The sequence below is a fragment of the Salmo salar genome, chromosome ssa16, assembly GCF_905237065.1.
Source record: "Salmo salar chromosome ssa16, Ssal_v3.1, whole genome shotgun sequence".
In the NCBI taxonomy this organism is placed as follows: domain Eukaryota; kingdom Metazoa; phylum Chordata; class Actinopteri; order Salmoniformes; family Salmonidae; genus Salmo; species Salmo salar.
The window spans coordinates 10,308,852-10,334,044 of NC_059457.1; the positions used below are offsets into that span (position 1 = coordinate 10,308,852).

Here is a 25,193-nt window from a genome sequence, read left to right on the forward strand (position 1 = left end):
GGCTAGCAAGTTAGCCTTTGTGGGACGTCGCGATGGGGGTAAGTCTGTTTTTGCCTCTTCGTGCGGTGACGTCGATAGACCAGTCGTGGAATTAGTAGGGTTCCAAGTAGCTCTTGGTAGCTAGTAGGCCGCGGTTAGCAGAATGGGCCTTCAGCGGACGTCGCGCCTGAGGAGCCTGTTGGAATCCTCGGGCAGGTTCCGTGCCCCGTACCGGCAGTAGAAGGGGTCCGGATATTGTAGTCCAGGAGTGGGCTTCGGTAGTAGAACAGGAGCCCTGACCGGGCTAGCTTTAGGCTAATTGGTGCTTGCTCCGGGATGGAAACGCTAGCCAGGAGTAGTCACCCGGGATTGCGGTTAGCTAGTTGCGAAGATCCAGATGAAAATGTTCAGAGTTTGCGGTAGGAATCCGGGGATATGGGGGGAAAAAAAGAATAATAGGTCCGTTATGCTCTGGTTTGAGTCACGTTGTTCTAACTGGCGAGAGTTTTCCGAGCTAAAGGTTAGCTGATGACCGCTAGCAGTGGTTTGCTGACTGATAGCTGGTAGGTAGTTAGCTGGCTAGCTTCAGTTGAGGGATTCCAGATCCAAAGTAAATAGAAATACTTTCGAAAAAAAACAGATCCACGCCACATTGGGTGAGGCGGGTTGCAGGAGAGTATTTAGAAGTTGAGGTTAAGGAAAATATTTTTAAAAGATATGTGAAGAAAAATATGTAAAAATATATATACAAGGGACACGACAGGACAAAGACGTCTGACTGCTACGCCATCTTGGATTATCACATCACATCATAACCAGGCAGCGGGCTGCGAGGACAGGAGATTAACACTTAGAGAGGCAGACGCTAAATTGAATTCTACAGGCCCATGGCTGTCTGAGAAGCCATTAAGTAATCACAACATTGCCCCTTCGAATAAATCCACCACCCACCTGCCTCTGCTGCCTCTCTACATACAAGACAGCAGGGTTTGTGTGTGTTTGTGTGTGGTATGGTTTTCATTTTTATTGACTGTGAAGGCAAACTTAGCCCCGGGCTGAGAAAATAACAAAGCTCTCAAATGTCTATATCTGCCCCGAAATGAATGACAAAAAGAGTATGATGTGACAGATAAAAGAGAAATTAGCATTTTTTAAATAACGAAATGACAGAAAACAAACAATGAATATTTTCACACTACTTAACCAGATAGGGAGGGATATGACATTGAGTGAAAATCCTCATGAGGTAATGCTTAACTGATATTTATTCAGTGCTGCACATTAGACAATGTCAACTGTCTTGGGGTGGAATGGGTTTAAGTGTAGCTAGAGATTGTACACCAGATAATGTATAATACAAACCACTGCCATAGATTTTTCAACTAACCTGTATTCGGCAATACCTTTTTAGTTGTCGATTCAGGCAAAGAAGTATATTATAAAAGTCTGTGTCCAGTTGCAGGTGGTTCATTTTGAATTTAGAAAATGCTCTGTTAGCAACCCTTTCCACTCACAGCCCCTGTCACCCCGTATACGGATTTTGTTATTGATAAGTGCCTAAAGTGGAATGCAGAGGCTGTACATTAACGTCAGAGTTCCTGTTCTCCGTTTCACAGCGCTGTATTGGTTTTGACTGACAGCCGTTATAAACTTGAGCACCGCGCGCGACAAGAAGATGCCCCCCCATCTCTACCGCTAATTGGGCTACTTTTGCATATTTGTTGTTGTCTGAGTGAACCAAAAATCTCTAGTTATATCAAATTATCTGGTGTTCAATCTGTAGCTAGTTTAAGTGGTGCGGTCCTTTATCAAACCAGCAGCCCAGAGTTGAGGAGAAGTTCCTTTGAAAGACTTTGGACTAAAACACCACAGGGAAACTGAAGTATAACCTCAGCAGGAATCTTAAAGAGTAGCCACACCTGTTCATGTGTGTGTGTGCGTCTGCATCTGTGGTGGACAATTGACGGACATAGCAAATGATAACTGCATGAGGAGATGTGGTAGCTGTGGTCTGTATGAGGTGCGAGTAAAGAGTCAGTGTGAACTGAAGTCATTGACCCTTCACAGCCCGACACCACCTGTCACCGCGGCGTCCGCTCACCGATTTGATGTTGACGTCCACGCCGGTGCGAGCCATCATGTCCACACCCTCCACGCTGCCTTGCTTGGCTGCCCAGTGAAGCGCCGTCTGAGAACACACACAGACAGAGAGGAGGGGCCAGTCATTCAACACTGAGACTGCTCCTACCATACGCACGTACTGACTGAGTGACTGACTGGGTGGAATCCTGACTAGGAACTAGGCTACGTAACATGTAAATAAAGCACTGATGTCAATGGGAGATTTGTGCAGAGGTTTGAGTTGAAGTTTGTTTTGTACATAACCAATAAGTAATTGTATGGTCACAGATACTATTCAATATCTTTAATGAAGGCATATTTCTTGAGTAAAATTTCAGTTAGGACTTACTACGTTTCAATGTTACAATAGAAGGGATAACCGCTCCTCACTCAGGCCAACTGTCAATTAATATAAGAAGAATTGTACATCTACACAGCCTCCACAACAGCAGTGACACAAAAAGAAAAAACATGAATGGCTCATTTAAATAAAATGTCCCTTTGAATTTAATTGATGCCTAATTTGCCTAAACAGATTTGGCTGTGAAGAATGGCCAGGCATTGTGTCTGCTCTGTAATAAGCTGGCTTAATTCGGCCCAATGTTGAGTTTATTGATGCCTCACTAAAGGGCCAGATTCAAGGACAGTTATCCAATTTCTATTGTGTAGAACTGAATGAGTCCAAATCAGATCATTTAATGTATTATAATGAATCGACTGGTAACTAGCTACACAATTAGGGAACACAACAGTCTTATGGGAGAGAAAGAGGAACACTTAGTACACACACCCACACAAACAGAGTCATTGAAGCCCATCTATAATATTGATGTTTATTCTATATACTTACAAACTTGATGTCCAATTTACGGGGATAGAAGAAAAACAAGACGAAAGGAAGGAAGGAGTGAAAGTTTATCGTATGAGCACTGCTCTAACCATTATAATCAATCACAATGTGATACATGGTGGGTATCATAACCTGTGCATCCCCTTTGTATTATGTCCGGATTCCATCCCTGTTCTGCCTTTTCTCCAGAGCAGCTATTCTAATTGTGCGCATGGACGTATTGATGTAGAGCCGGGACTTTAGCCATTCCCCTCCATCCACATTCCCAGTCGAAGCACATCAAAGTAGAGAGAGGTGAGAGGAGAGGCATGCTTTGATGGGTTCACTCTCTGACATGTCCATTCATTGACACCTTTGGTCCTATTCTGTTCAGATTTGGCATGGGTTCAAACTAAACCCTTCAATCAACAAGAGTTCCCCGTAATCTTCCTTTTAAGATTAAGATAGTCCCCATAGAGAACACAGGGAACTATAGTAACAGTAATCTTCTTGTCCTTCTGAACTGATTCTTTGTATCTTTTAACACAGAGACTGTTAAAACTCTGCACGTTTGTGCTTCCACCCCATCCCTTTCATAAGGACACACAGTGTCAACCCTGGCCTTTCCTACCCCGGCCCGCTCCCTACCAACCTCACACTGTCACTACCATGTTGCGGTACAGTAGATTAGATGAAACAAATAGAACAGTGTTTCCCACTGCTTTCCAAGCGTTTAATTATCTCTCGCCTATATATTTCATTCAGCCAACAACCGAGAGCGCGGAAATCTAGCAAAAACCAATGGCTGGGAGGAGGAAAAAAATGCTGTTTTGTCTGTCTGCGGGATAGCTAATGGGAGTTATTTTGGGTTCGGGAGCACATGCATGCGTGCGTGTGTTAATGTAGACTGACCACTGTGCCCGTCGAGGCGGGATGCTGCCAAGCTGCTTTAACCGGCCTGGTTTCATTACAAGGTGCTAACCGAGCTCTGTGATGCCTGTTGGGGTTCTTCCGTCACTCAGTCAGACTGTTTGGCCTCCCTAACGCTCCAGACACAAACTGATTAAAAACGCTTCTCCATCCAGGTCTGGAGCTACTGTCACTCACCATGTTATGATGAGCAACTGTGACCAGTATCTGACTGTCCACTTTACATCAGCTATTTAAAAAATGTAAATATGTTTTGCTGTTAAAGTTATAGGATTAGTAATGATGCACATAGTTGCTGAATACAATACAATCGAACAGTATCATATTGTGCTTCAACCAGTACCTACTGTTTACAAAATGTCCCATGTTAGTTAGCATTATAGCACACTATAATTGCATTAGATTTACTGTGGCCATAAGGTACAACCTTTCTTTTCAACAGGGTGTTTTAAATCCGGGCCCATGAATAGAGAGAAAAACCTTCTGGGAGGTATCTGCCATGCATCATGGGACAGTTTGACAACAGTGACCCTGTTCAAACTGGTAACTGCCATCCGACCGTCTGCTACCATCAGATTGGCATCTGTGGCCCTTTAGTGGGTGGTATTCTGGTACAGGGACGAACAACAAAACCAGTTCCCAATGCCCATCTGAAAGCAGCAGGAAAAAGAACATCAAAAAGGCGTAAATTCCACTTCTTCCATTTTGATCAAGTGAAGCATAGAAAGAAATGTAATAATCTCAAGTGGCAAGGGTTTACACCATTGATGTTGTTACTTCTGCATGGTGGGGCCCATGGAGCTGGTATCGGGGGGCTATACAAACCGACTGAAGGAGGGAGAGTTTTAGGAGAGGCCATATGGACGAGGTCTTTTGCTTTGGAGCCTTTCAATAGACAGCTTAGCGCTTGTTTATGCAGTCTCGCTCAATGCTGTGTGAAATTCCTGCTCTGGCTTCAGCAGTTGCCTTTCAAAGCCGGACTGTGGCAATAGGCTACCATATGCGCTGCTGTTCTCAACAGACATACCTCAACAACGTTTTCATAGCGCGTGAAATAATGCCTTTGTGTTGTAGCATACTGGTGTAGAGCCAGTTATAGAGAAAGTATTGGTTGGGGTTCAACTAAACCAAAGTAATGCTGAATTTCTGTACAATGACAGTGGCAGTGAAATTCCGTGTTTAAAACACACAAAATGTTCAAACAAAAAACCTATGTAAAAAAAAAAAAAACACTACAAAATTCATGGAATTGTTTCATTCTACGAAAAAATTATCAGTAGCTCTCATCTGGTGAGGACGGTATAGTGGTATAAATCTGCCTTCAGGCAGTGAAAGCTGTGTTTTTTCAACTATTAATTACCATTCAATTACAATATCATTACACACCATGATCATCTGGGCTCCGGCGTCATGTCTGCATCCCAAACGGCACCCTAGTCTCTAAATAGCTCTATGGGCCCTGATGAAAAGTAATGCATTATATAGGGAATAAGGTGTCATTTGGGACCTAGCCCATGACTACAGAGTGAGCTAAACTCAGTGGATACAGTCATTTGGATTCTCTGGCCCATCACACTGACTGACCGCTAATACTAAACAAAACTCAGACGCCTGAAGAAAGGCTTAATAAAAAATAACATTGTGTATGTAGGACAGTACAGTATGTTTTTATTCAGCTGTGTGTGTGTGTGTGTGTGTGTGTGTGTGTGTGTGTGTGTGTGTGTGTGTAGGTGTGTGTGTAGGTGTGTGTAGGTGTGTGTGTAGGTGTGTGTGTAGGTGTGTGTGTGTTTGACTGTAGGGTGATAGGGAGAACCAAGGCATGTCAGAATGTATGGAGGGTGTTTGTGTGCCTTGCAAAATAATTCCAGCTTTTTGTTTGTTTTGTAGATAAACATGCTGTCACGCCCTGAGTTGTTTCACCTGTCTTTGTGCTCGTCTCCACCCCCCTCCAGGTGTCGCCCATCTTCCCCATTATCCCCTGTGTATTTATACCTGTGTTCCCTGTTTGTCTGTTGCCAGTTCGTTTTGTTCGTGGAACCTACCAGCGTTTTGTTTCCCTGCTCCTGCCTGTTCCTTACTCCTGTTTTCTAGTTTCCCAATTCTGACTGTTCTGCCTGCCTTGACCCCTGCCTGCCTTGACCTGTCATTTGCCTGCCCCTGTTTAAAGAATAAACTTTAGTTTCTTCAACACTGTCTGCACCTGGGTCCTACCTTAAAACTTGATACATGTCAGAAATTGGATGTTGGTGTGAATCCCATTTAGTAGACTTCTGAATAAATGTTGCTCCTGTTTTAAAGAACAACGAGACACCAACCTTTGACACTGCCGGAGCACTATGAAAGAGCACTATGAATTATCAATGATTAGCTAATTGAAATAAAAGTATTGGGGATGTTTTGTTTTAGCTGTAAGCCAACAGCAACATTTTTGATCAGTACAGAAAGGAGGCACATGGACATCGTGAAAATGCCACTACTCACCCCCTTGGTTTCCAGCAGCAGGTTAACACAAAAGAGTTGTAGAACGGCCATCGGGCAGTACAATTCATAGGAGAAAGAGAATATTGAATATTATGGTGCTTGTTATAGTATAAGATGTCATTCCTATAGGAGTAAGTTACATCCTGGACACTCCCTGAGGTTGTGGTCAGAAATATTAACTCCTTGTTTGTGTTCAGTTTTGTCTGCAGAATTTGTCAATTATGTATTATTTGATCGTTTGAATCATTTACAAAATTCATCCTATCATGGTTCACAACAGCTGGTTGTTGAGATTTTTTAACACCTTCCACCTTTAATCTTGGATAGAATCATACGTTTTGGAAACGGGGATAACCCGTCCTTTATGTCACATGTTCTTCTCTAATCTGGCTCTCATGTCCCTCTGATAAAGGTGGGGAGTCTCTTTCCCTTCATCCCTCTATCTCCCTACATCTCTCTGTCCCTACATCTCTCCATCCTCCATCATTTTAATTCGCTATGCTAAGAAGTTTACTAACTGCTTATTTGTTGTAGCTGAAGTGTCTGATTTCCTTAAGACCATTGTTTTGTAAGTGCTCAACTCTAACGCCAGAGTTTCAGTGGGAAGGGAGGGATTGATTTAACAAGCCAGCAGACCGGTCAGATAGAAATGAATACAGACGTGTTAGCCAATAGGTGGAGGAGAGGGGCTGTCGATGCACACTGGAGAGAATGCAGTATATTTAGTGGGGGTCTGAAGAATTTAAACCTGTGTCTTTAGAGTCCACCGCCTGTTTCCCCATTACTCACTGGGTAAATCAAGGAGGCCATTTACATTTACATTTTAGTCATTTAGCAGATGCTCTTATCCAGAGCGACTTACAGTAGTGAATGCATACATTTCTTTTTTTTTTCTCCTACTGGCCCCCCGTGGGAATCGAACCCACAACCCTGGCGTTGCAAACACCATGCGGACTTTGCAAACACCATGCTCTACCAACTGAGCCACAGGGAAGCCAAGAGTAGAGGGTATACACTTAATATGTTGATGTCACACTAAGTTTCCTCTTCATCTGTACAGTTTGGCAAAGTACTGACTATTCAAGAAGGTATTACGTATTTGTTTTTGGTAAAACATCAAACTGCAGAAATAAAACAAAAAAACGAAGCTACTGTATCTGGACTACTTTTCTGTGTGAATTAGCAACGTAACAGATAGGTTAGGGCCAGTGAAAGAGGAAGGGAGGACGGTAGGAGAAATATTGGAGGCTACTTACAGTGATGAAGTCCTGGTGAGAGCGTCAAACACATGGGAATAGAGTGCAAATGTTAGGCATCTGGAAAAAAAATGGGTCTAATTTATTACCTTAATATTTATGGTATATATCATAACTTTTTCATGTGCTCCGCATTAACTGTATTATAAGAACATCCTTCAATATAAGTACCAGATGGCTTTCAGAGGATCCTTATCTGAAGATCTCATCTTTAAACAAGGTCAATGACATCAACATTGCGATCTGACAGCTTTTGTGGAGGTGAAATGGTCCATGAAAACCTGATGTCTCAAGAGAGGGCGACAAGACAGCTACTATGTGCTGGTTCAATTCTGTGTGACAACGCTTGATGGGATTGACTGATAAGGGATCAAGCTACCTTTCCTGATGTTTGTTTTTTGTCTTTCAATCTCAGTAGCCTCAGTAGCTAGATGCCCATCAACCCCATCAACAGAGGCTCCCTTATCTGATCCTAGATGAAGAGAGGAAGCTCCCGGGTGCCATCATGCTGAATCCTATAGGAGGCCAGAGTGTGTGTGTTTAGTGTCAATCCTATGGGAGATGGGCTTGAAAATGTGCCAATCAAATGCATGGCTTTGGATAGACCAGATCAAAACAGGTTTACCCTAGTCCAGAGCCTTATATTTGGTATCTTCTTGGAGGCCGGGATGGGGCTGATGGTGAGGTAGAGGGTGAGGGTTAGGGGAGGTAGTACCTTCTTTGAGGCCAGGCTGGAGTCCTGTGTGAGGAGCTGTCGGAGAGCAGCTGTGTTCCCCAGGGCACAGGATCGTAGCCAGTCCTTCTCCAGAGGATCCAACTGAATCCTGGGGAACACAGACTGAGTAGAGAGAGACAGAGAGAAAGATAATCAGTAGAAATGAAACAATGAAAATATTTTACACTTGTCTACAGTTGCTGGTAGAGTCTGACTAAAACTACACCATGCTAATATTCCCTAAAAGCTACACAAACATGATGTTTGTTGGTAATTTCACACCAAGAAGAGCATCTCTGAACAACTCTTGTCATTCTTCTTGAGAAACAAAACAATCTCTTTCACTCAGCCTATAATTATTTCACATCATTTTCACTACAATCCTCAGCTTTCTTCCAAAGCACACATTTTTTCATCCAGTCTGAAGACTCTCCCGGGCTGTGTCCCAAAGTACCTTATTGCCTACATAGTGCAGTACTTCGCTGATCAGAAGTAGTGCACTATATAGGGAATAGGGTGCCATTTCTGAATCTTTCATGAGCCTCTGCTTGCAAGGTGATGAGTAGGGAGGACAATCCATTTATCTTCACCGAGTGGAAAGGCTATTATCAGTGGGAAGTGAGGGAATTATTCCCGATAGTAAACAAACAAAGCCAACTAATAAAGTAGATAAGGATCTATATGCAGGCAGGGAATCTGTGGTAGAAACGGCAGGTACTCGCTCCAGGGCTAAAGAGAGGCAACCAACCCAAATCTGGCTTAAGCTGGCAAATCAAGGTCAATGATTAACTTGAGGGGATTTTCAGCATTCGAGGCTGAGGCAAAGACGAATTGTCAACACTGCTACTCTGAATAGTAGAGCATCAATCTAACAAACAGAGCGACATGAGTACCTTTGAGTGCACTCGCTTGTGCAAACCAATCTAAAAATATTGATGTCTTTTTTTAGGTTGTAGAATCATATTAAACTTTTCTGAAAGTCCCAGCCCCACCACCCACCCCCCTGTTATGTTTGACCTTTATCCGTGCCCGTGGGCTGGGTGGGTGGTCTGATACCATTAGTGGTGTTTATTGACCAGCAGGACAGCGTGAATGAGAGAGAAGCAGAGAGCCAGGCTTTAATCAGTGGCCTGCCAGGGAGGGCCTCTTCTTCACAGTTCACCTGTTTACACTGGCCATGCAGGTGTCAGCTCCACATTAATTATAAAATCCTGCCTCTCTACCTTTCACCCTGGGAGGCTGTCCCTCAGCCTGACAACAGCACCACAGTGGGGGGAATGGTGGGAGCAGAGAGGCAGAGTTAGCTAGAGGATAGAGGGCGGGAGGGACACTTTGAAAGAAAGTGAGAGGACATACAGTATAACAAGTGAGCATAATGCGGTATGGCAACGCCAGGGTCGTGGGTTCGATTTCAGCGGCGGCTACCCATACAGAGCGGGAATGAGGGAAGAAAAATGTATTCAAATTTAAAATGATAGTTTTCATACTATTTGTGTAACTGGAGAAGTCTCCACGTTTTTCCAAAGCCAATATACAGTAAGAGACTGTAGTAAAGTAGGTCTAATTATGGACACGAACTCCCTAGTGTTATGATGAGCATCACTGTAGGGACCCATCTCACTCTCCTACCTTCTTATGGGTACCGTTCTCTAATTACCCCACTTCCTCTCTCCCGCACCCTCTTTCTCCCTCCCTCCATCCTTCCCCTCTCGTTCAGTTATAGGAGATACCCTGCTATTTCCATCGATGGCTCCTCTCAGGCCCCTGCTGCTTCCAGTCAGTGAGAGGTAGGAGGCTGTCACAGCCAATGAGCAAATGAGTCTGTGTCCCACCACGGAGGAAGACAGGAGTGATTATGGGATATCACCATGGGAACGGCGTGGGGGAAAAGAGGCTCCATTTCATCCTGATGGCAGCTCAGAATACTGACGGCCTCCCAATGCCCCACGAACACACTGCCTGTTAGACTGCTGTTCGCTGTTCTCTCTCTCATATATGTAAACACACACTCACACAACGTTTTTGGGTAATGCATAGACAGGAAGATACTCTCTTATATTGGAATAGAATACATGGCACCAGAATGCTGAGCATACCATGACAGACGATGCAGCCACACTTCTGGTATCTTCTTCCTGGACATATCCCTCGCTCTAAAACAGAAGAAGAATCAGGAGTTAGCATGAGCATCAGAGATTTCGAGAATTTTTTTTTGTTGCAACATTTGTGGCAAATAACAGTACTATTTCCATATTGTCAATTATAAAATATTTGGACAAAAACGCCTCTGTGCTTAAATTTTTGGGTATGAACCTCCCTTAGGGAAAAGGAAAAGAGGGAATATATAATGAATCTATTAAAATCCTAAAATGATTCTCTAAATTCTCAAAGGCTTCCCAAAACACAGAGACGAAACTGCTTTCATCTTCAAACTGACATCTTTATTTCCAGTCTACAGTCAGATGAGGTCTCTAGTGATTAATGAGCAAGCTTGATTTTTGGTTTAATTCTTTCATTTTCTAAAATCCTTTGTTTCGTTTCGACCGATCAACGCTCCCTCTCTCTCTCTCTCTCATTACTATGCTGTGTGATTACCTTCAGAAACATAAACAAACTAGAGCACATCTTGCATTGTTGAGGTAAGCTGTCAATGAGGAGTTTAATCATTGTATTTCAAGACGGAGGACTTTAGTAATATACTTCTTGTAGCTTACGTGAGCACACAGGGAAGGAAGAAAAAAACCTACGGAGGACGTTGTGGGTTGTTATTAATATTAAAGGGAGACTACACTCAAAAACTATCTTTCATATGATGCAAAACGCATCATCAAGGCAAGTTTTGCTCCGTAATGAAAGTGCTCCATTGTGAAAACTGCTGACATGCATACTTTTTGGGGATTGTATTAATAGTGGACTAATGAACAAACATTTTTGAGTGTATCATTCCTTGAAACATGCCCACTCCTGCTATACCCTACTTGGTGTTACCTTATCCCCCATCCTGTCAATTCTAACCCCTCTTTTCCTAACAATACCTCTATTTTCGAAATGTGAAATGCACCAGCTCGATTTGGCATTGATGATGTAACTTTTTGTGATGACAGTTTTGGTAAACAGTATCTATCTATATATATCTATATATATCTAAAGACAAGCCTTTGATCAACCAATATATATATATATATTTAAACATTTTTTTTTTTTTTAAACATGGAAAAAAAGACCCAAGAGGGGTGGGGAAGACCAAGAGTTCTTGAGAAGCCCACCATAACACTCCCTCCCTTATCCATCCCCCAATTCTCTCCACAGCATGAGAGCATCATCGCAGAAACCCCTAGTGTTGTGATGGATGCTTGCTGTTTTGAAATGGACACGATGGCAATGCCTTGTCAGAGAGGGAGGGGGAAATATCCCAGGAGAGAGAGGGAAGGAGGGTGCCTCAACTTTCCTCATTAGCAACCTAAGGACAGATTTTCATTGTGAAAATTACATTTCTTTATGGTGATGGGTTACCAGCACATCATTAGACAGTCAACCACAAATGAAAGGGTAAAATATTCACCAAACCAAGGAATGAGGAAATAGAAATACTTGAAATTACCTCTACTCCTTTTCTCCATACAACATCACCATCCAGCCTTCCTTCCTTCCTTCCTTCCTTTCACATCCACAGCCTCTAAATATGGGCCAATGAGATAGAAAAAAATAAACTTTCTCTGTGTTGATAAATGAATGAGGCTCCTCTCCTCTACCTCGGCTGAATAAAGTGGCCAGCTCTTAGCATAACAAAGCCATTTGCCAGCCTGCCCTGCACTTCCACTCCTCTATCTGCTCACACTGTCTAAACACAGGTGTTTCACTTTCTCTTCATTTTCTCTTCTTTCTCCTCCCTCGCTTTCGAACACAATGCGAGCCCCCTTTGGATGCACTGACAGCTTAAGAGGGGGGCAGAGGGGGGCATCCGACCTCTCTTCCATTCAGGAGTAGAGGAGTAGCTAGTCTCCCTAATTAGCTGTGTGTTTACGGGGCCACTCGATTCCGTCAAGGAAACTCTACATTCTGCTTGAGCAATTAGAGTTGCGTATGAAAAAGGAGGGACTTTGTAGAATACAAAAGAAAGAAGAATAGTTAAGGACACAGAGAAAAAGAGAGCGAGATAGCAAGAAAAAGAGAGAGTCAGGGTAGTATTATGAACATATTATACAACCGCAATCTGAACAGGAAAAAAGCCTGGTCCCTTCATGTATAAAAGAGGTGTGGTATACTGAGTGGACTAAACATTAGGCACACCTGCTCTTTCCATTTGAAAGACTGACCAAGTGAATCCAGGTGAAAGCTATGATCCCTTATTGATGTCATTGTTAAACCCACTTCAATCAGCGTAGATGAAGAGGAGGAGACGGGTTAAAGAGACAGTTGAGACATGGATTGTGTATATGTGCCATTCAGAGGGTGAATGGGCAAGACAATTGAGGCTGTTCTGAGGGCAAAAAGGGGGGGGGGTGCAACTCAATAATAGGAAGGTGTGCTTAATGTTTTGTACACTCAGTGTATATCAGTGTTGTGTGTCCCCTCACCAACCTATACAGAATAAAACAATATTGACCCAAAGGAGCCTGAGAGATCCACATCCCTTTTCCATCACCAAAGCCAGTTAATGACTGACGCGACTGTTTTCAGCTTTTCTCATCGTCAAAAACAAGAGAGAAAACATCCAACAATGAATACATTATTTTGTAGTAACAAGAGAGATAAAGGCTAGCTTTGTAATTTCAGAAACTTGAAGTTCAGGTTTTATCAAGACCCTCAAAAGACAAGCCTTTGATCATCCAATTAAATGTAATTAACTGTCTTGTCCATCATAGTGTTTTCATCTTATTTGATTAAGGTATTAGGCAGAAACATTAATGCAAAATAATTCAGAAATAAAATAAAAATAAGAGTGTTGTAGTAGAAAGAGTTTTGCCTTATAATCTATAAGATTTTATAGCCAATTTCCATTTCTACGGAATTTACTTTGGGAACACCTGAGGCGCTAAATGATTTACTTTGCCTATGTCCCAAGCCATATTCCCAACATAGAGCTTATAGGGCCCTGGTCAAAAGTAACTATGGACTATGTAAGGAGTAGGGTGCTATTTGGGATGCAGTCAATAACAACAGAAACCCACTACTCTCTGGTTTTTGCACTACTTCCCTTTTAATTACTCTTACCCTTTTTTTCTCCCCAATTTCGGAGTTACAATCTTGTTCCATCGCTGCAACTCCCCTACGGACTCGGGAGAAGCGAAGGTCAAAAGCCATGCGTCCTCCGAAACACAACCCTGCAGACTCTGCTTCTTGACACACTGCTTGCTTAACCCGGAAGCCAGGAAACACCATCCAGCTGGTGACCGAAGTCAGCTTGCAGGCACCCGGCCTGCCACAACGAGTCACTAGAGCCAAACCCTCCTCTAACCCGGACGATACTGGGGCAAATGTGCACCGCCTCATGGGTCTCTCAGTCACGGCCGGCTGTGACACAGCCTGGGATCGAACCCGGGTCTGTAGTGACGCCTCAAGCACTGCGTTAGACCGCTGCGCCACTCGGGAGGCCCCTATTATTAAAATCTAAAGTTAGCCCTGCAGTCATGATTTAATAATTCGGTCTGAAAATTAAATGGCCTAAATAGTCGAGTGAGATGGAAAGGAACAAGTGGGGGCTTACAGCCTACTCTCTAATCACACAGTAGTTAGGGAAGTCAACTTTTGCTGATGCATGTCTAAGCTACGTCTATGCTACTAACGAGGATATCAACATTAACTCTCACACATTTCCTTTGGCATAATGTCCAAGGTGGTGGCACTGGCTCATTTGCCCCATAATAGTTAAGAAAGTCAATGGAGCACCATTTATAAATAATGAATGTACAGTGTTAGTAAAGGAAAGGAGGTTTACTTAGAAACATTTGAGTTATTTCTGAATACTGATACTGATTTAACTACGATAATACATCAAGGTAGCAAGTTATAAGTTGAAGATGTGTCAACACAATGACTGTTACGAATCAAGCATATCAATGGTAGTTATTCCTTCTTGGTTGAGGATTTCAATTTATGATTTGTAATTGAAAAAACCCCTCCAGCACCAACAGGCAATATAAACAAAGCAATGCCCCCCTAAAAAAAAAACATTCCTGAAAAAAATGACGCCAATAACTCTTCTGGTAACTAATGAAAAATCTCAGACACATTAACATATTAATTGAGATTTTGACAACAGGGCTGCAGCAGTGATGAGCATATTCAAATTGGGCTTTCAGGAACGCTCAAGGAGCTAAATTAAATGAGAGGGGAAAAAGAAGATAACAGTACCGTCAGCACGTACACTAGGGTCTGACCACACGCTTCTGGAGTTTAGAAAAAAGCACTTATCTCAAACCAGAGAACCCACAGCTTATGTCATCTGCCCTTCCATTCAGAGGATCTAGCGTATGATTGTTTGAGGAATGAAAAAGCCATTTTGGCGTCGGCGGGCGTGAAAGAGAGTGCCTGTTCTGTAGCATGGCCCCGCGTTGTCAAAGCCTCCGAGGGTCACCAAGGTCAGGGGAATTATGATTTGACGAGCGCTCTGCCCGATGTCTGAAACAACGATACAGCCTCGCTGCTCATTGGAGAGGTGCCATGGTTCCATATTCCCAGCTGACCTCTGGATAAAGCGGTCCTTTTTTCAGCGATAATGAAACTGGATAGCTCTGAGGTGAGACATGAATGTTTTGTTAACAAAGGAATATCTGTGTTGTTTGGTTAGAGAGGTACATCTTGGGAAGATGAGGGTCTTGGTGAATGAGAGCCCACCTAGGCCAATCTCTTACAGCTTGTCGTGGCTTTATCAGACTGGGCCCAGGTGCCATAAACACAATAGGCTATCAACAAAATGGATGCTGTCAGGAAGAAGGGAATCGATGGCAGAGAAAGCATCTGAATGCTATTCTGATATGTGCTTCAGAGCTCGCTTTACATAACACTGTAATGGCAATGACATATCACCTGTCAAGACAAAGTCACCATGAGAGTACCTGGAGGGGTGCTCTCATTTGATCTATCAGGGCTCTAACTCCTCTAGCTCCAGAATGAGACAGGGTGCACTACAGTGCCTTCTTCACCACACTGTCTGTGTGGGTGGACTATTTCAGATTGTCAGTGATGTTTACGCCGAGGAACTTGAAGCTTTTCACCTTCTCCACTGCGGTCCCGCTGATGTGGATGGGGGCGTGCTACCCCTTATGTTTCCTGAAACCCACAATCAGCTCCTTCGTTTTGTTGATGTTGAGGGAGAGGTTATTTTCCTGGCACCACTCCGCCAGGGCTCTCACCTCCACCCTGTAGGCTGTCTCATCATTGTTGGTAATCAGGCCTACTACTGTTGTGTCATCTGCAAACTTGATGACTGAGTTGAAGGCGTGCATGACCACGCAGTCATGGGTGAACATGGAGTACAGGAGGGGGCTGAGCACGCACCCTTGTGGGGCCCCTGTGTTGAGGATCAGCATAGTGGAGGTGTTGTTGCCTACCTTCACCACCTAGGGTTAGCCCGTCAGGAAGTCCAAGACTCAGTCGCACAAGGCGGGGTTCAGACCCAGGGCCTCAAGCTTAATAATGAGCTTGATGATCAGCATTCTTACATAGGTATTCCTCTTGTTCAGATGGGATAGGGCAGCGTGCAGTGCGATGGCGATTGCATCGTCTCTGGATCTATTGGGGACGTATAGAAATTGAAGTGGGTCTAGGGTGTCAGGTAAGGTGGAGGTGATATGATCTTTAACTAGCCTCTTAAAGCACTTCAGTTGCGCCAGCTGATCGTGGTGTTGGCGAAGTAGGTCTTCCTGTTCGACCGACCATCTGGGAGATGTCTCGGTTGGCTGCTGCTTCCATTCTGTGAGGCAATATTCTGTAACGTAGACGCAGGGAGTCAGGAAGCAATGTTTAATGACGAAGAACATGGAGCGATACAAAACTAGAGAAGCGTCTAACACGGAAACATAAACAATATTGCCTGGTGGATGATAACAACGGAGTGCTAGATAAAGGGGAAGTAATCAGGGAGGTGATGAAGTCCCGGTGGGCCTAATAATGAGGCGCAGGTGTGCATAATGAAGGTTGCCAGGTGTGTGTAAATATGGGTTGCCAGGCCCAATGGTTAGTAGACCGGCGACGTCGAGCGCTGGAGAGGGGAAGTGGGAGTAGATGTGACAGTTACTGAGATTTACCGCCCAAAAGTAACTCCCTTTTCCCGTGATAAATTACTGAGAGAAAGTGGTAAATTATTTCTATGAACAACATGGCGTGAAAAGGAACTGTTAAATTATATGGCTTCTCTACGGCCTCTGCGTGATGAATCATCAACGCTCATGGTGGGAACAGACAGACCATCTCAGTATGGAACGCAGTTCAGAATGCATGTAGACCAACGTATCATCTCATCATGGTAACTTTTTTCTTGTGACAAGGAGGCCTACATTTGCTACAACACCGTCTATGCTACAGTAATATAAAGACTGAATGCGCGTCTAATTTACCCATCTAAATCTGGCTTTCGGGGGTCACTTTGTTTTTTAATTGTAAAGATATTTTGTTTTTTTAAATTGCAACTGCAGAGTTTTAAAACAGCCTATCACTCGAATATTGTTTCTTTAAATCAGTTCACGTGCCAGAATTCTATCGCCGTCTTTCTCTCTATCAACTCCATTCAAATTGCATCCAAAATATATAATCCTGATCTAGATTGATACTGTATATAGCCCTATATATAAAGTGCATCCGGAAAGCATTCAGACCCCTTCACTTTTTCCACATTTTGTTACGTTACAGCCTTATTCTAAAATTGATTAAATTGTTTTTTTCCCCCTCAATCTACAAACAATACCCCATATAGCAAAAACTGTTTTTAATACATTTTTCCAAATGTATCACAAATACATAACTGAAATATTACATTTACGTAAGTATTCAGACCCTTTACCTTTGACAGCGATTACAGCCTTAAGTTTTCTTGGGTATGACACTATAAGCTTGGCACACCTGTATTTGGGGAGTTTCTCCCATTCTTCTCTGCATATCCTCTCAAGCTCTGTCAGGTTGGATGTGGAGCATCACATCTTGTTTCTCATGGTCTGAGAGTCTTTTGGCAAACTCAAAGTGGGCTGTCATGTGTCTTTTACTGAGGATTGCCTTCAGTCTGGCCTCTCTACCATAAAGGCCTGATTGGTGGAGTGCTGCAGAGATGGTTGTCCTTCTGGAAGGTTCTCCCATCTCCACAGAGGAACTCTGGAGCTCTGACAGAGTGACCATTGAGTTCTCGGTCACCTCCCTGACCAAGGCCCTTCTCCCCCGATTGCTCAGTTTGGTCGGGTGGCCAGCTCTAGGAAGAGTCTTGGTGCTTCCAAACTTCTTTCATTTAAGAATGCTGGAGGCCACTGTGTTCTTGGGGACCTTCAATGCTGCACACATGTTTTGGTACCCTTCCCCAGATCTGTGCCTCAACACAATCCTGTCTTGGAGTTCTACGGACAATTCCTTCGACCTCATGGCTTGGTTTTTGCTCTGACATGCAATGTCAACTGTGGGACCTTATATAGTCAGGTGTGTGCCTTTCCAAATCATGTCCGATCAATCGAATTTACCACAGGTGGACTCCAATGAAGTTGTAGAAACATCTCAAGGATGATCAATGGAAACAGGCTGGACCTGAGCTCAAATTCGAGTCTCATAGCATAGGGTCTGAATACTTATGTATTTGTGTGTTTTATTTTTTAAATACATTTGCTAAAATGTCTAAAATCCTGTTTTCACTTTGTCGTTATGGGGTAATTAATCCATTTTAGAATAAGGCTGCAACGTAACAAAACGTCGTAAAAGTGAAGGGGTCTGAATACTTTTCCGAATGCACTGCATGCTACCTCTTTGTGATGTAATTCAGAAACACAATGTCAAACTTTCAATGCTATTGCAGACGACACACTGCAAATTGCAAATAAACGTGGTGAAGCCCGAAAACTGCCTGGCATGGCGGCAAATATTTTACTTTTAAACTCGGACAAAACAGAGATGCTAGTTCTAGTTTTCTTGAAACAACGACATCTGCTGTTGGATCTGACAATGAATCTTCATGGATTGTCTTACTCTTGTTGGGTTCAACATTTTGAACATTGAGATGTTAAATAAATGATAGAGAAAGAAGCATAGAATCAAAGGAGAAAGTTAGGGGTTCTCTGCAGAAAGACAGAGAGCTGTGGAATGTGTTGAGGGACGGGAGCAGAGCACCGTGTTGATATAGGGAAGACAGATGGATATCTGCGGATTAGGCGAAGGAGGGGTTGAGGGCAGGAGGTGAGGGGTGAGGTCAGTTCCCCTGAAGGGAGTAATCAGGGTTAGTATCTGGTTACCTTCTTTCTCTTGGGCATAAACTAAGGATTGGAGAGAGGGAGTGTCTTAAGTAGGATGTATATAACCAATGGAGAGAAATGTTTTGCTGTCTGATTACAGCTGTACATAACCTTTGGGAAGAATTAAACTTGGTTGAAGCTTCTCTAGTGTCCGTGGGTTATTTACTCTGAAAAATAAGAACCTAACACTCTGTATCCTGATCTCTCTTTTGACGAACATATCAAAAATATTTCAAGAGCAGCTTTTTTTTCCATCTTCGTAGCATTTGAAGAATCAGAAACTTTTTGTCCAAAAACGATGCAGAAAAGCTCATCCACGCTTTTGTCACTTCAAGATTATACTACTGTAATGCTCTACCGCGTGCTACCCAGATAAGGCAGTAAATAAACTTCAGCTAGTGCCAAAAACGTCTGCTAGAACTTTGACTAGAACCAAAATATTTGATCATATTACTCCTGTGCTAGCCTGTTAAGGCTAGGGCTGATTTCAAGGTTTTACTGTTAACCTACAAAGCATTTCTACTACTTATCTCTCCGATTAGGTCCTGCCGTACATACTTTACACGTACGATATGGTCACAAGACGCATGCCTCCTTATTGTTCCTCAAATTTCAAAGCAAACAGATGGAGGCAGGGCTTTCTCCAATAGAGCAACATTTTTATTGAATGGTCTTCCTTTCCATGTCAGAGACGAAGACACGGTCACAACCTTTAAGTCTTTACTGAAGACTCATCTCTTCAGTAGATCCTATAATTGAGTGTAGTCTGGCCCAGGGGTGTGAAGGTGAACGACAAGGCACTGGAGTAACCAACCACCCTTGCTGTATCTGCCTAGCCGGCTCCCCTCTCTCCACTGTGATTGTCTGCCTCTGACCCTATTACGGGCCTGAGTTACTGGCCTGCTCTCGCTCTCCCATGTCGTCCCTAAGAGGGTGCATCATGTCATGACAGGCTTTTTTTGCTATACTTGACTTAAATGGGTTGAGTCACTGACGTGATCTTCCTGTCCGGTTTTGTGCCCCATCGGGCTTGTGCAGTGGGGGAGATCTTCATGGGCTATACCCTGCATTGTCTCTGGGTAGTAAGTTGTGCTTTGGCAAAGTGGGTGAAGTTATATCCTACCTGGTTGGCCCTGTCTGGGGGTAAATTTGGACAGGGCCACAGTGTCCCCCGACCCCCCCGTCTCAGTCCCCAGTAACTATACTGCAATAGTTAGGGCTAGAGGGCAGTCTGTCCTATCTGGTGTAATTCTCCTGTCTTATCCAGTGTCCTGTGTGATCTTAGGTATGCTCCGTCTAATTATCCTCTCTCCTTCTCTCTCTCTTTACCTAACCTCCTGGAGGACCTGAGCCCTAGGACCATGCCTCAGGACTACCTGGCCTGACGACTCCTGGCTGTCTATCTAATGTTCTCTCTCTCTATTTCGCTCTCTCACCTTCTGTTTCAACCTCTGAATACTCAGCTATGACAAGCCAACTGACATTTACTCCTGAGGTGCTGACCTGTTGCACCCGCTATAACCACAGTGACTATTATTTGACCCTGCTGGTCACATATAAACGTTTGAACAGCTTGAAAAATGATCTGGCGTAAATGACCGTGTACTCTTATAATCTCGACCCGGCCACCCCTCGGAGACTGGTTCCTCTCTAGGTTTCTTCCTAGGGAGTTTTTCCTAGCCACTGTGCTTCTACATCTGCATTGTTTGTTCCTTGGGGTTTTAGGCTGGGTATCTGTCTAAGCAATTTGATGTAAAAAGTGCTTTATAAAATACATTTTATTGATTTATTGATGAGCTTAACATTCAGGATGTGTGTTGCCCTCTTATGGAACTAAACCAGGGGAAACGTTTACATTTTTACATGTTAGTCATTTAGCAGACTCTCTTACCCAGAGTGACCTACAGTTAGTTAGTGCATTCATTTTAAGATAGCTAGGTGAGACAACCACATATCACAGTCATAGTAAGTCAATGTTTTCCTCAATAAAGAAGAAGTTATCAGCAAAGTCAGTGCAAGTAGGAAAAGTGCACGTTTAAAAAAATAAAATAAACGAGTACCTAGACTTGGACCCACGCCGCTTCTTCTGTGAGAAAATGTTGTACTCTACGGATGCTGCAGAGCATGAACCTGCAGGAGCGATTCACTGTTCTGATGTTTGCAGAGAACGACAGGGTGTTGTCCAGGGTCATGCCAAGGATCTTTGCACTTTGGGAGGGGGAAACAGTGGAGTTGTCAACCGTGATAAAGAGGTATTGGAGTGGGCAGGCTTTCCCCAGGAGGAAGAGCAGCTCCGTCTTGTCGAGGTTGAGCCTGACGTAGTGGGCCGACATCCAAGCTGAGATATCTGCCAGGCACACAGAGATGCATGTCGCCACCTGAGTGTCTGAAGTGGGAATGAGAAAAGTAATTGAGTATCATCTGCATAGCAATAATTGGAGAGACCATGTGAGGATATGACGGAGCCGAGTGACTTGGTGTATAGAGAAAAGAGGAGAGGTGCTTAGAACCGAGCCCTGGGGGACACCAGTAGTGAGAGCACGATGTGCAGACACAGATCCACTCCATGCCAGCTGGTAGGAGCGACCTGTCAGGTAGGATGCAATCCAGGAGTGTGCAGAACCTGAGATGCCCAGCCCTGAGAGGGTGGAGAGGAGGATTTGATGGTTCATGGTGTTGAAGGCAACAGATAGATTTAGGAGGATGAGAAAAGAGGAGAGTCAGCTTTGGCAGAGCAGAGAGCCTCCGTGACACAGAGGAGAGCAGTCTCAGTTGAGTGACTCATCTTGAAGCCTGACCGGTTAAAGTGAAGATTGTTCTGGGTGAGATAACGAGAGAGCTGGTCAGAGATAGCCCGCTCAGGTTTTTTGGAAAGAAAAGAAAGAAGAGATACTGGTCTGTAGTTTTTTTTAATCAGAGGGGTCGAGTGTTGGTTTCTTGAGGAGGGGAGCGACTCTGGCCATCATGACATCAGAGGAGACGTAGCCATTGGTGAGGGATGAGTTGATGAGGGAAGTGAGGAATAGGAGAAGGTCTCCAGAGATGGAGTGTGGAGAAGGGGATGGGGTTGAGTGGGCAGGTTGTCGGGAGGCTGAACATCACTAGTTGCAGGATTTAACCTGGAGAGAGAGGGGCGAAAGAGGTCAAGGAGTAAGGTGGTTCTGTGTGAGTGGGCCCAGTGGACTCAGTAGGCTGAGTGAATGACGAGCGGATGTTGTCAACCTTTTTTTCAAAGTAGTTGACAAAGTCGATCACAGAGAGGGAGGAGGGATGGGGAGAAGGTGGAGGATTAAGGAGGGAGGAGAAGGTGGAAAATAGTTTCCCAGGGTTGGAGAAGAAGAGCATGTAGAGAGGAGGGAGTGGAAGGATGAAGTTTAGTTTTTCCTCCATTTTCACTCAGCTGCCCACAGCCTGTTCTGTGAGCACGCAGTGCAGGAGGAATGGTCGAGCCAGCCGGGAGGAAAGGGGAGAGTGGGAGTTAAATGAGTAATTGTGATGGCGCATGACCATCTGGGTAGGGGCTGAGTAGGTAGGGTTGGAGGAGAGTGGGAAGGAGAAAAAAATAAACAAAATAGTAAAATTGAAAATCTCAGTTTCGGAGAAATGAGTAATAGCAGTGTTCTCATGGGTAATCTATGTCTCAGCCTTGTTGACCACCGATTGGCAGTTCCAAACACTACCAGAGACTAGGAATTGCACATGGGTTGTGCGGGCAGGGTACACTAGATTAGAAGGGTTGCAGCCACGGAGTGGGGAGTTTCTGTAAAACCTAAAGGCAGAGGAGTGAACAGGAAATCACACATACTTGACAAAATTATACAATAGCAAAATCTGATCATCTGAAATATCTTGTTTCGGCGACTGTCTTCATTTTGGGCGACAACGCGGTGAAAAACTAAGGGAGATTGAAGTACTTACACTAATTGCTGATTGCCTAGCAGAGGTGAAGAAAAATACCCCCTCCAACAGACATACCCACCAATTATCAGAAAGCTCTCACAAATTCCCTTGAAACCAGTTGAAGTCAATGGTCCAACACTTCAAAGTCACAAGTACTGAGCATTCAGCAGTTCAAAAAGCAATGATTAGGCTACTAGCTAGAAAGAGGCAGCATTTAACTAGAAAGGTCCTAGCCAGACTATACCAACAACACTTATTGAAAGACAAAAATAAACTTTGGCTACTCTTGCAGAGATGAGTTGTCTTCCCAGGCTATAGATGAGCACTGATCGGATGACAGCCCTGTAATGTGTATACATGTATGTGAGAAGCTACTCACCCTCCCTGTAATGTGTGTGTTCGGGAGAAGTCACTCACCCTCCCTGTAATGTGTGTGTTCGGGAGAAGTCACTTACCCTGGCCAGGGACACAGTGTCACTCTTCAGGGACAGCAGATCACAGCAGGCCAGTAGGTCTCCCCCTTCGATGAGGCTGGGACTGAGGTCTGCACTGAGAGGGCTGGGGCTGAGGTCTAAAGTGGTCACTGGAATCATAGCTGCGATTGCTAGTTCTTGTGGTCTCTCTGGTCCTGTTGGTATCTCTGGCCTCTCTGCTGGTGTCTGTGGCCACAGGGGTCCAGCCTCCACTCTGCTCTCAGTAACCTCTGGCGCTGTCTCTCCACCTTGATTCACCACTGGCCCCCGGCTCTGATGACACACAGGAGAAAATACATTAGTCAATGGGGAAACACACATGCACACACACACACTTGGATGCAATATTCCAAACATTTTGTTTTTAAGTACCGTCCTGTAGTAGTGGCAGTAGTGGCAGTCAGTGCCATTTAAGATGACGGAGGATGATAAAAAAAAAAATGTCTGAGCAGAGACTGCGACGAATACAACCGGTGTAGACCTTACAGTGAAATACTTACTTCACAGTAAGGTCTACAACTGTTGTATTTGGTGCATGTGACAAATAAAGGCCATGCTCAAAAAAATGTAAAGAATCATCCTCCGTCATCTCATCTTAAACGGCACTGACAACCACTGCTCCAAAGATGGGACAGTACTTAGAAACAAAAAGTTTTGAATATTGCATCCAAGTGTGTTTTTCTATTACAGCTTATTGGATGACAGTCAGTCATATTCCATTCACCCAGCTCAATGCAACATCGATAGGTTTAGACTACTACATGATACTAACATTTTCCATATACCCATGATGAGGTTACTACAACCTAGAATGAACGTTTACAACGTAGGGGCACATGTCAAGAGAATTTTGAGTAATCAAGGTGACAGACAGTGACACATTCAATACCGCCTTGCACACTCTTCCCTGCATCTAGCTGATCTAGGGTATAATCATTAGTCCAACAGGTGCAAATTTGAGTTTCTATTGTACAAATTCAGTTATGTTTATCCCTGTTTCGTTCTGTTTGCTTCCGTTTAAGAAATCGGTGGAATGAATACACCCCGATCATACGCAAACACCATTCACTTTCATAGCAGCCACATAAAAACAGCATGATCACTTTGCTCATTGTGTATACAGTGCATTCAGAAAGTTTTCAAACCCCTTGACTTTTGCCACATTTTGTTACGTTACAGCCTTATTCTGAAATGTATTAAATTAATTGTTTTCCTCATCAAATCTACACACAACACCCCATAATGCAAAGTGAAAACAGGTTTTTAGAAATTTCTGCAAATGTATTAAAAATAAAAAACAGAATTACATTATTCACTTAAGTATTCAGACCCGAAATTGAGACTCGAAATTGAGCTCAGGTGCATCCCGTTTCCATTGATCAACTTGATTGGACATAATTTGTAAAGGCACACACCTGTCTATATAAGGTCCCACAGTTGACAATGCATGTCAGAGCAAAAACCAAGCCATGAGGTTGAAGGAATTCTCCGTGGAGCTCTGAGACAGGATTGTGTCGAGGCACAGATCTGGGGAAGGGTACCAAAACATGTCTGCAGCATTGAAGGTCCCCAAGAACACAGTGGCCTCCATCATTCTTAAATAGACGAAGCTTGGACTCTTCCAAAAGCTGACCACCCAGGGCAAACTGAGCAATCGGGGGAGAAGGGCCTTAGTCAGGGAGGTGACCAAGAACCTGATGGTCACTCTGACACAGCTCCAGAGCCTCTGTGGAGATGGGGGAATCTTCCAGAAGGACAACCATCTCTGCAGCACTCCACCAATCAGGCCTTTATGGTAGAGTGGCCATCGGAAGCCACTCCTCAGTAAAAGGCACATGACAGCCCGCTTGGAGTTTGCCAAAAGGCACCTAAAGGACTCCGAGATTGGACTCCAAGACTCCAACTGTTTGGCCTGAATGCCAACTGTCAAGCCTGGAGGAAACCTGGCACCATCCCTACGGTAAAGCATTGTGGTGGCAGCATCATGCTGCGGGGATGTTTTTCAGCAGCAGGGACTGGGAGACTAGTCAGGATCGAGGGAAAGATGAACGGAGCAAAGTACAGAGAGATCCTTGATGAAAACCT

The 25,193-nt window shown here is 43.9% G+C and overlaps 1 protein-coding gene across 1 annotated transcript in view; it reads right to left on the reverse strand.

Annotated features, from left to right (window-relative positions):
• Positions 1 to 735: 735 nt before the first annotated feature.
• LOC106573253 (uncharacterized) overlaps positions 736 to 25,193 on the reverse strand; it is a 31,811-nt gene continuing 7,353 nt past the window's right edge. Inside the window, exons 2-6 of the mRNA XM_045696906.1 lie at positions 23,091 to 23,381; positions 10,408 to 10,464; positions 8,312 to 8,434; positions 7,597 to 7,608; positions 736 to 2,167 (exon numbers count right to left, since the gene is read on the reverse strand). Coding sequence (XP_045552862.1) covers positions 2,030 to 2,167; positions 7,597 to 7,608; positions 8,312 to 8,434; positions 10,408 to 10,464; positions 23,091 to 23,381 — 621 coding nt within the window. The 3' untranslated portion in view covers positions 736 to 2,029. The remainder of the gene's footprint in view (positions 2,168 to 7,596; positions 7,609 to 8,311; positions 8,435 to 10,407; positions 10,465 to 23,090; positions 23,382 to 25,193) is intronic.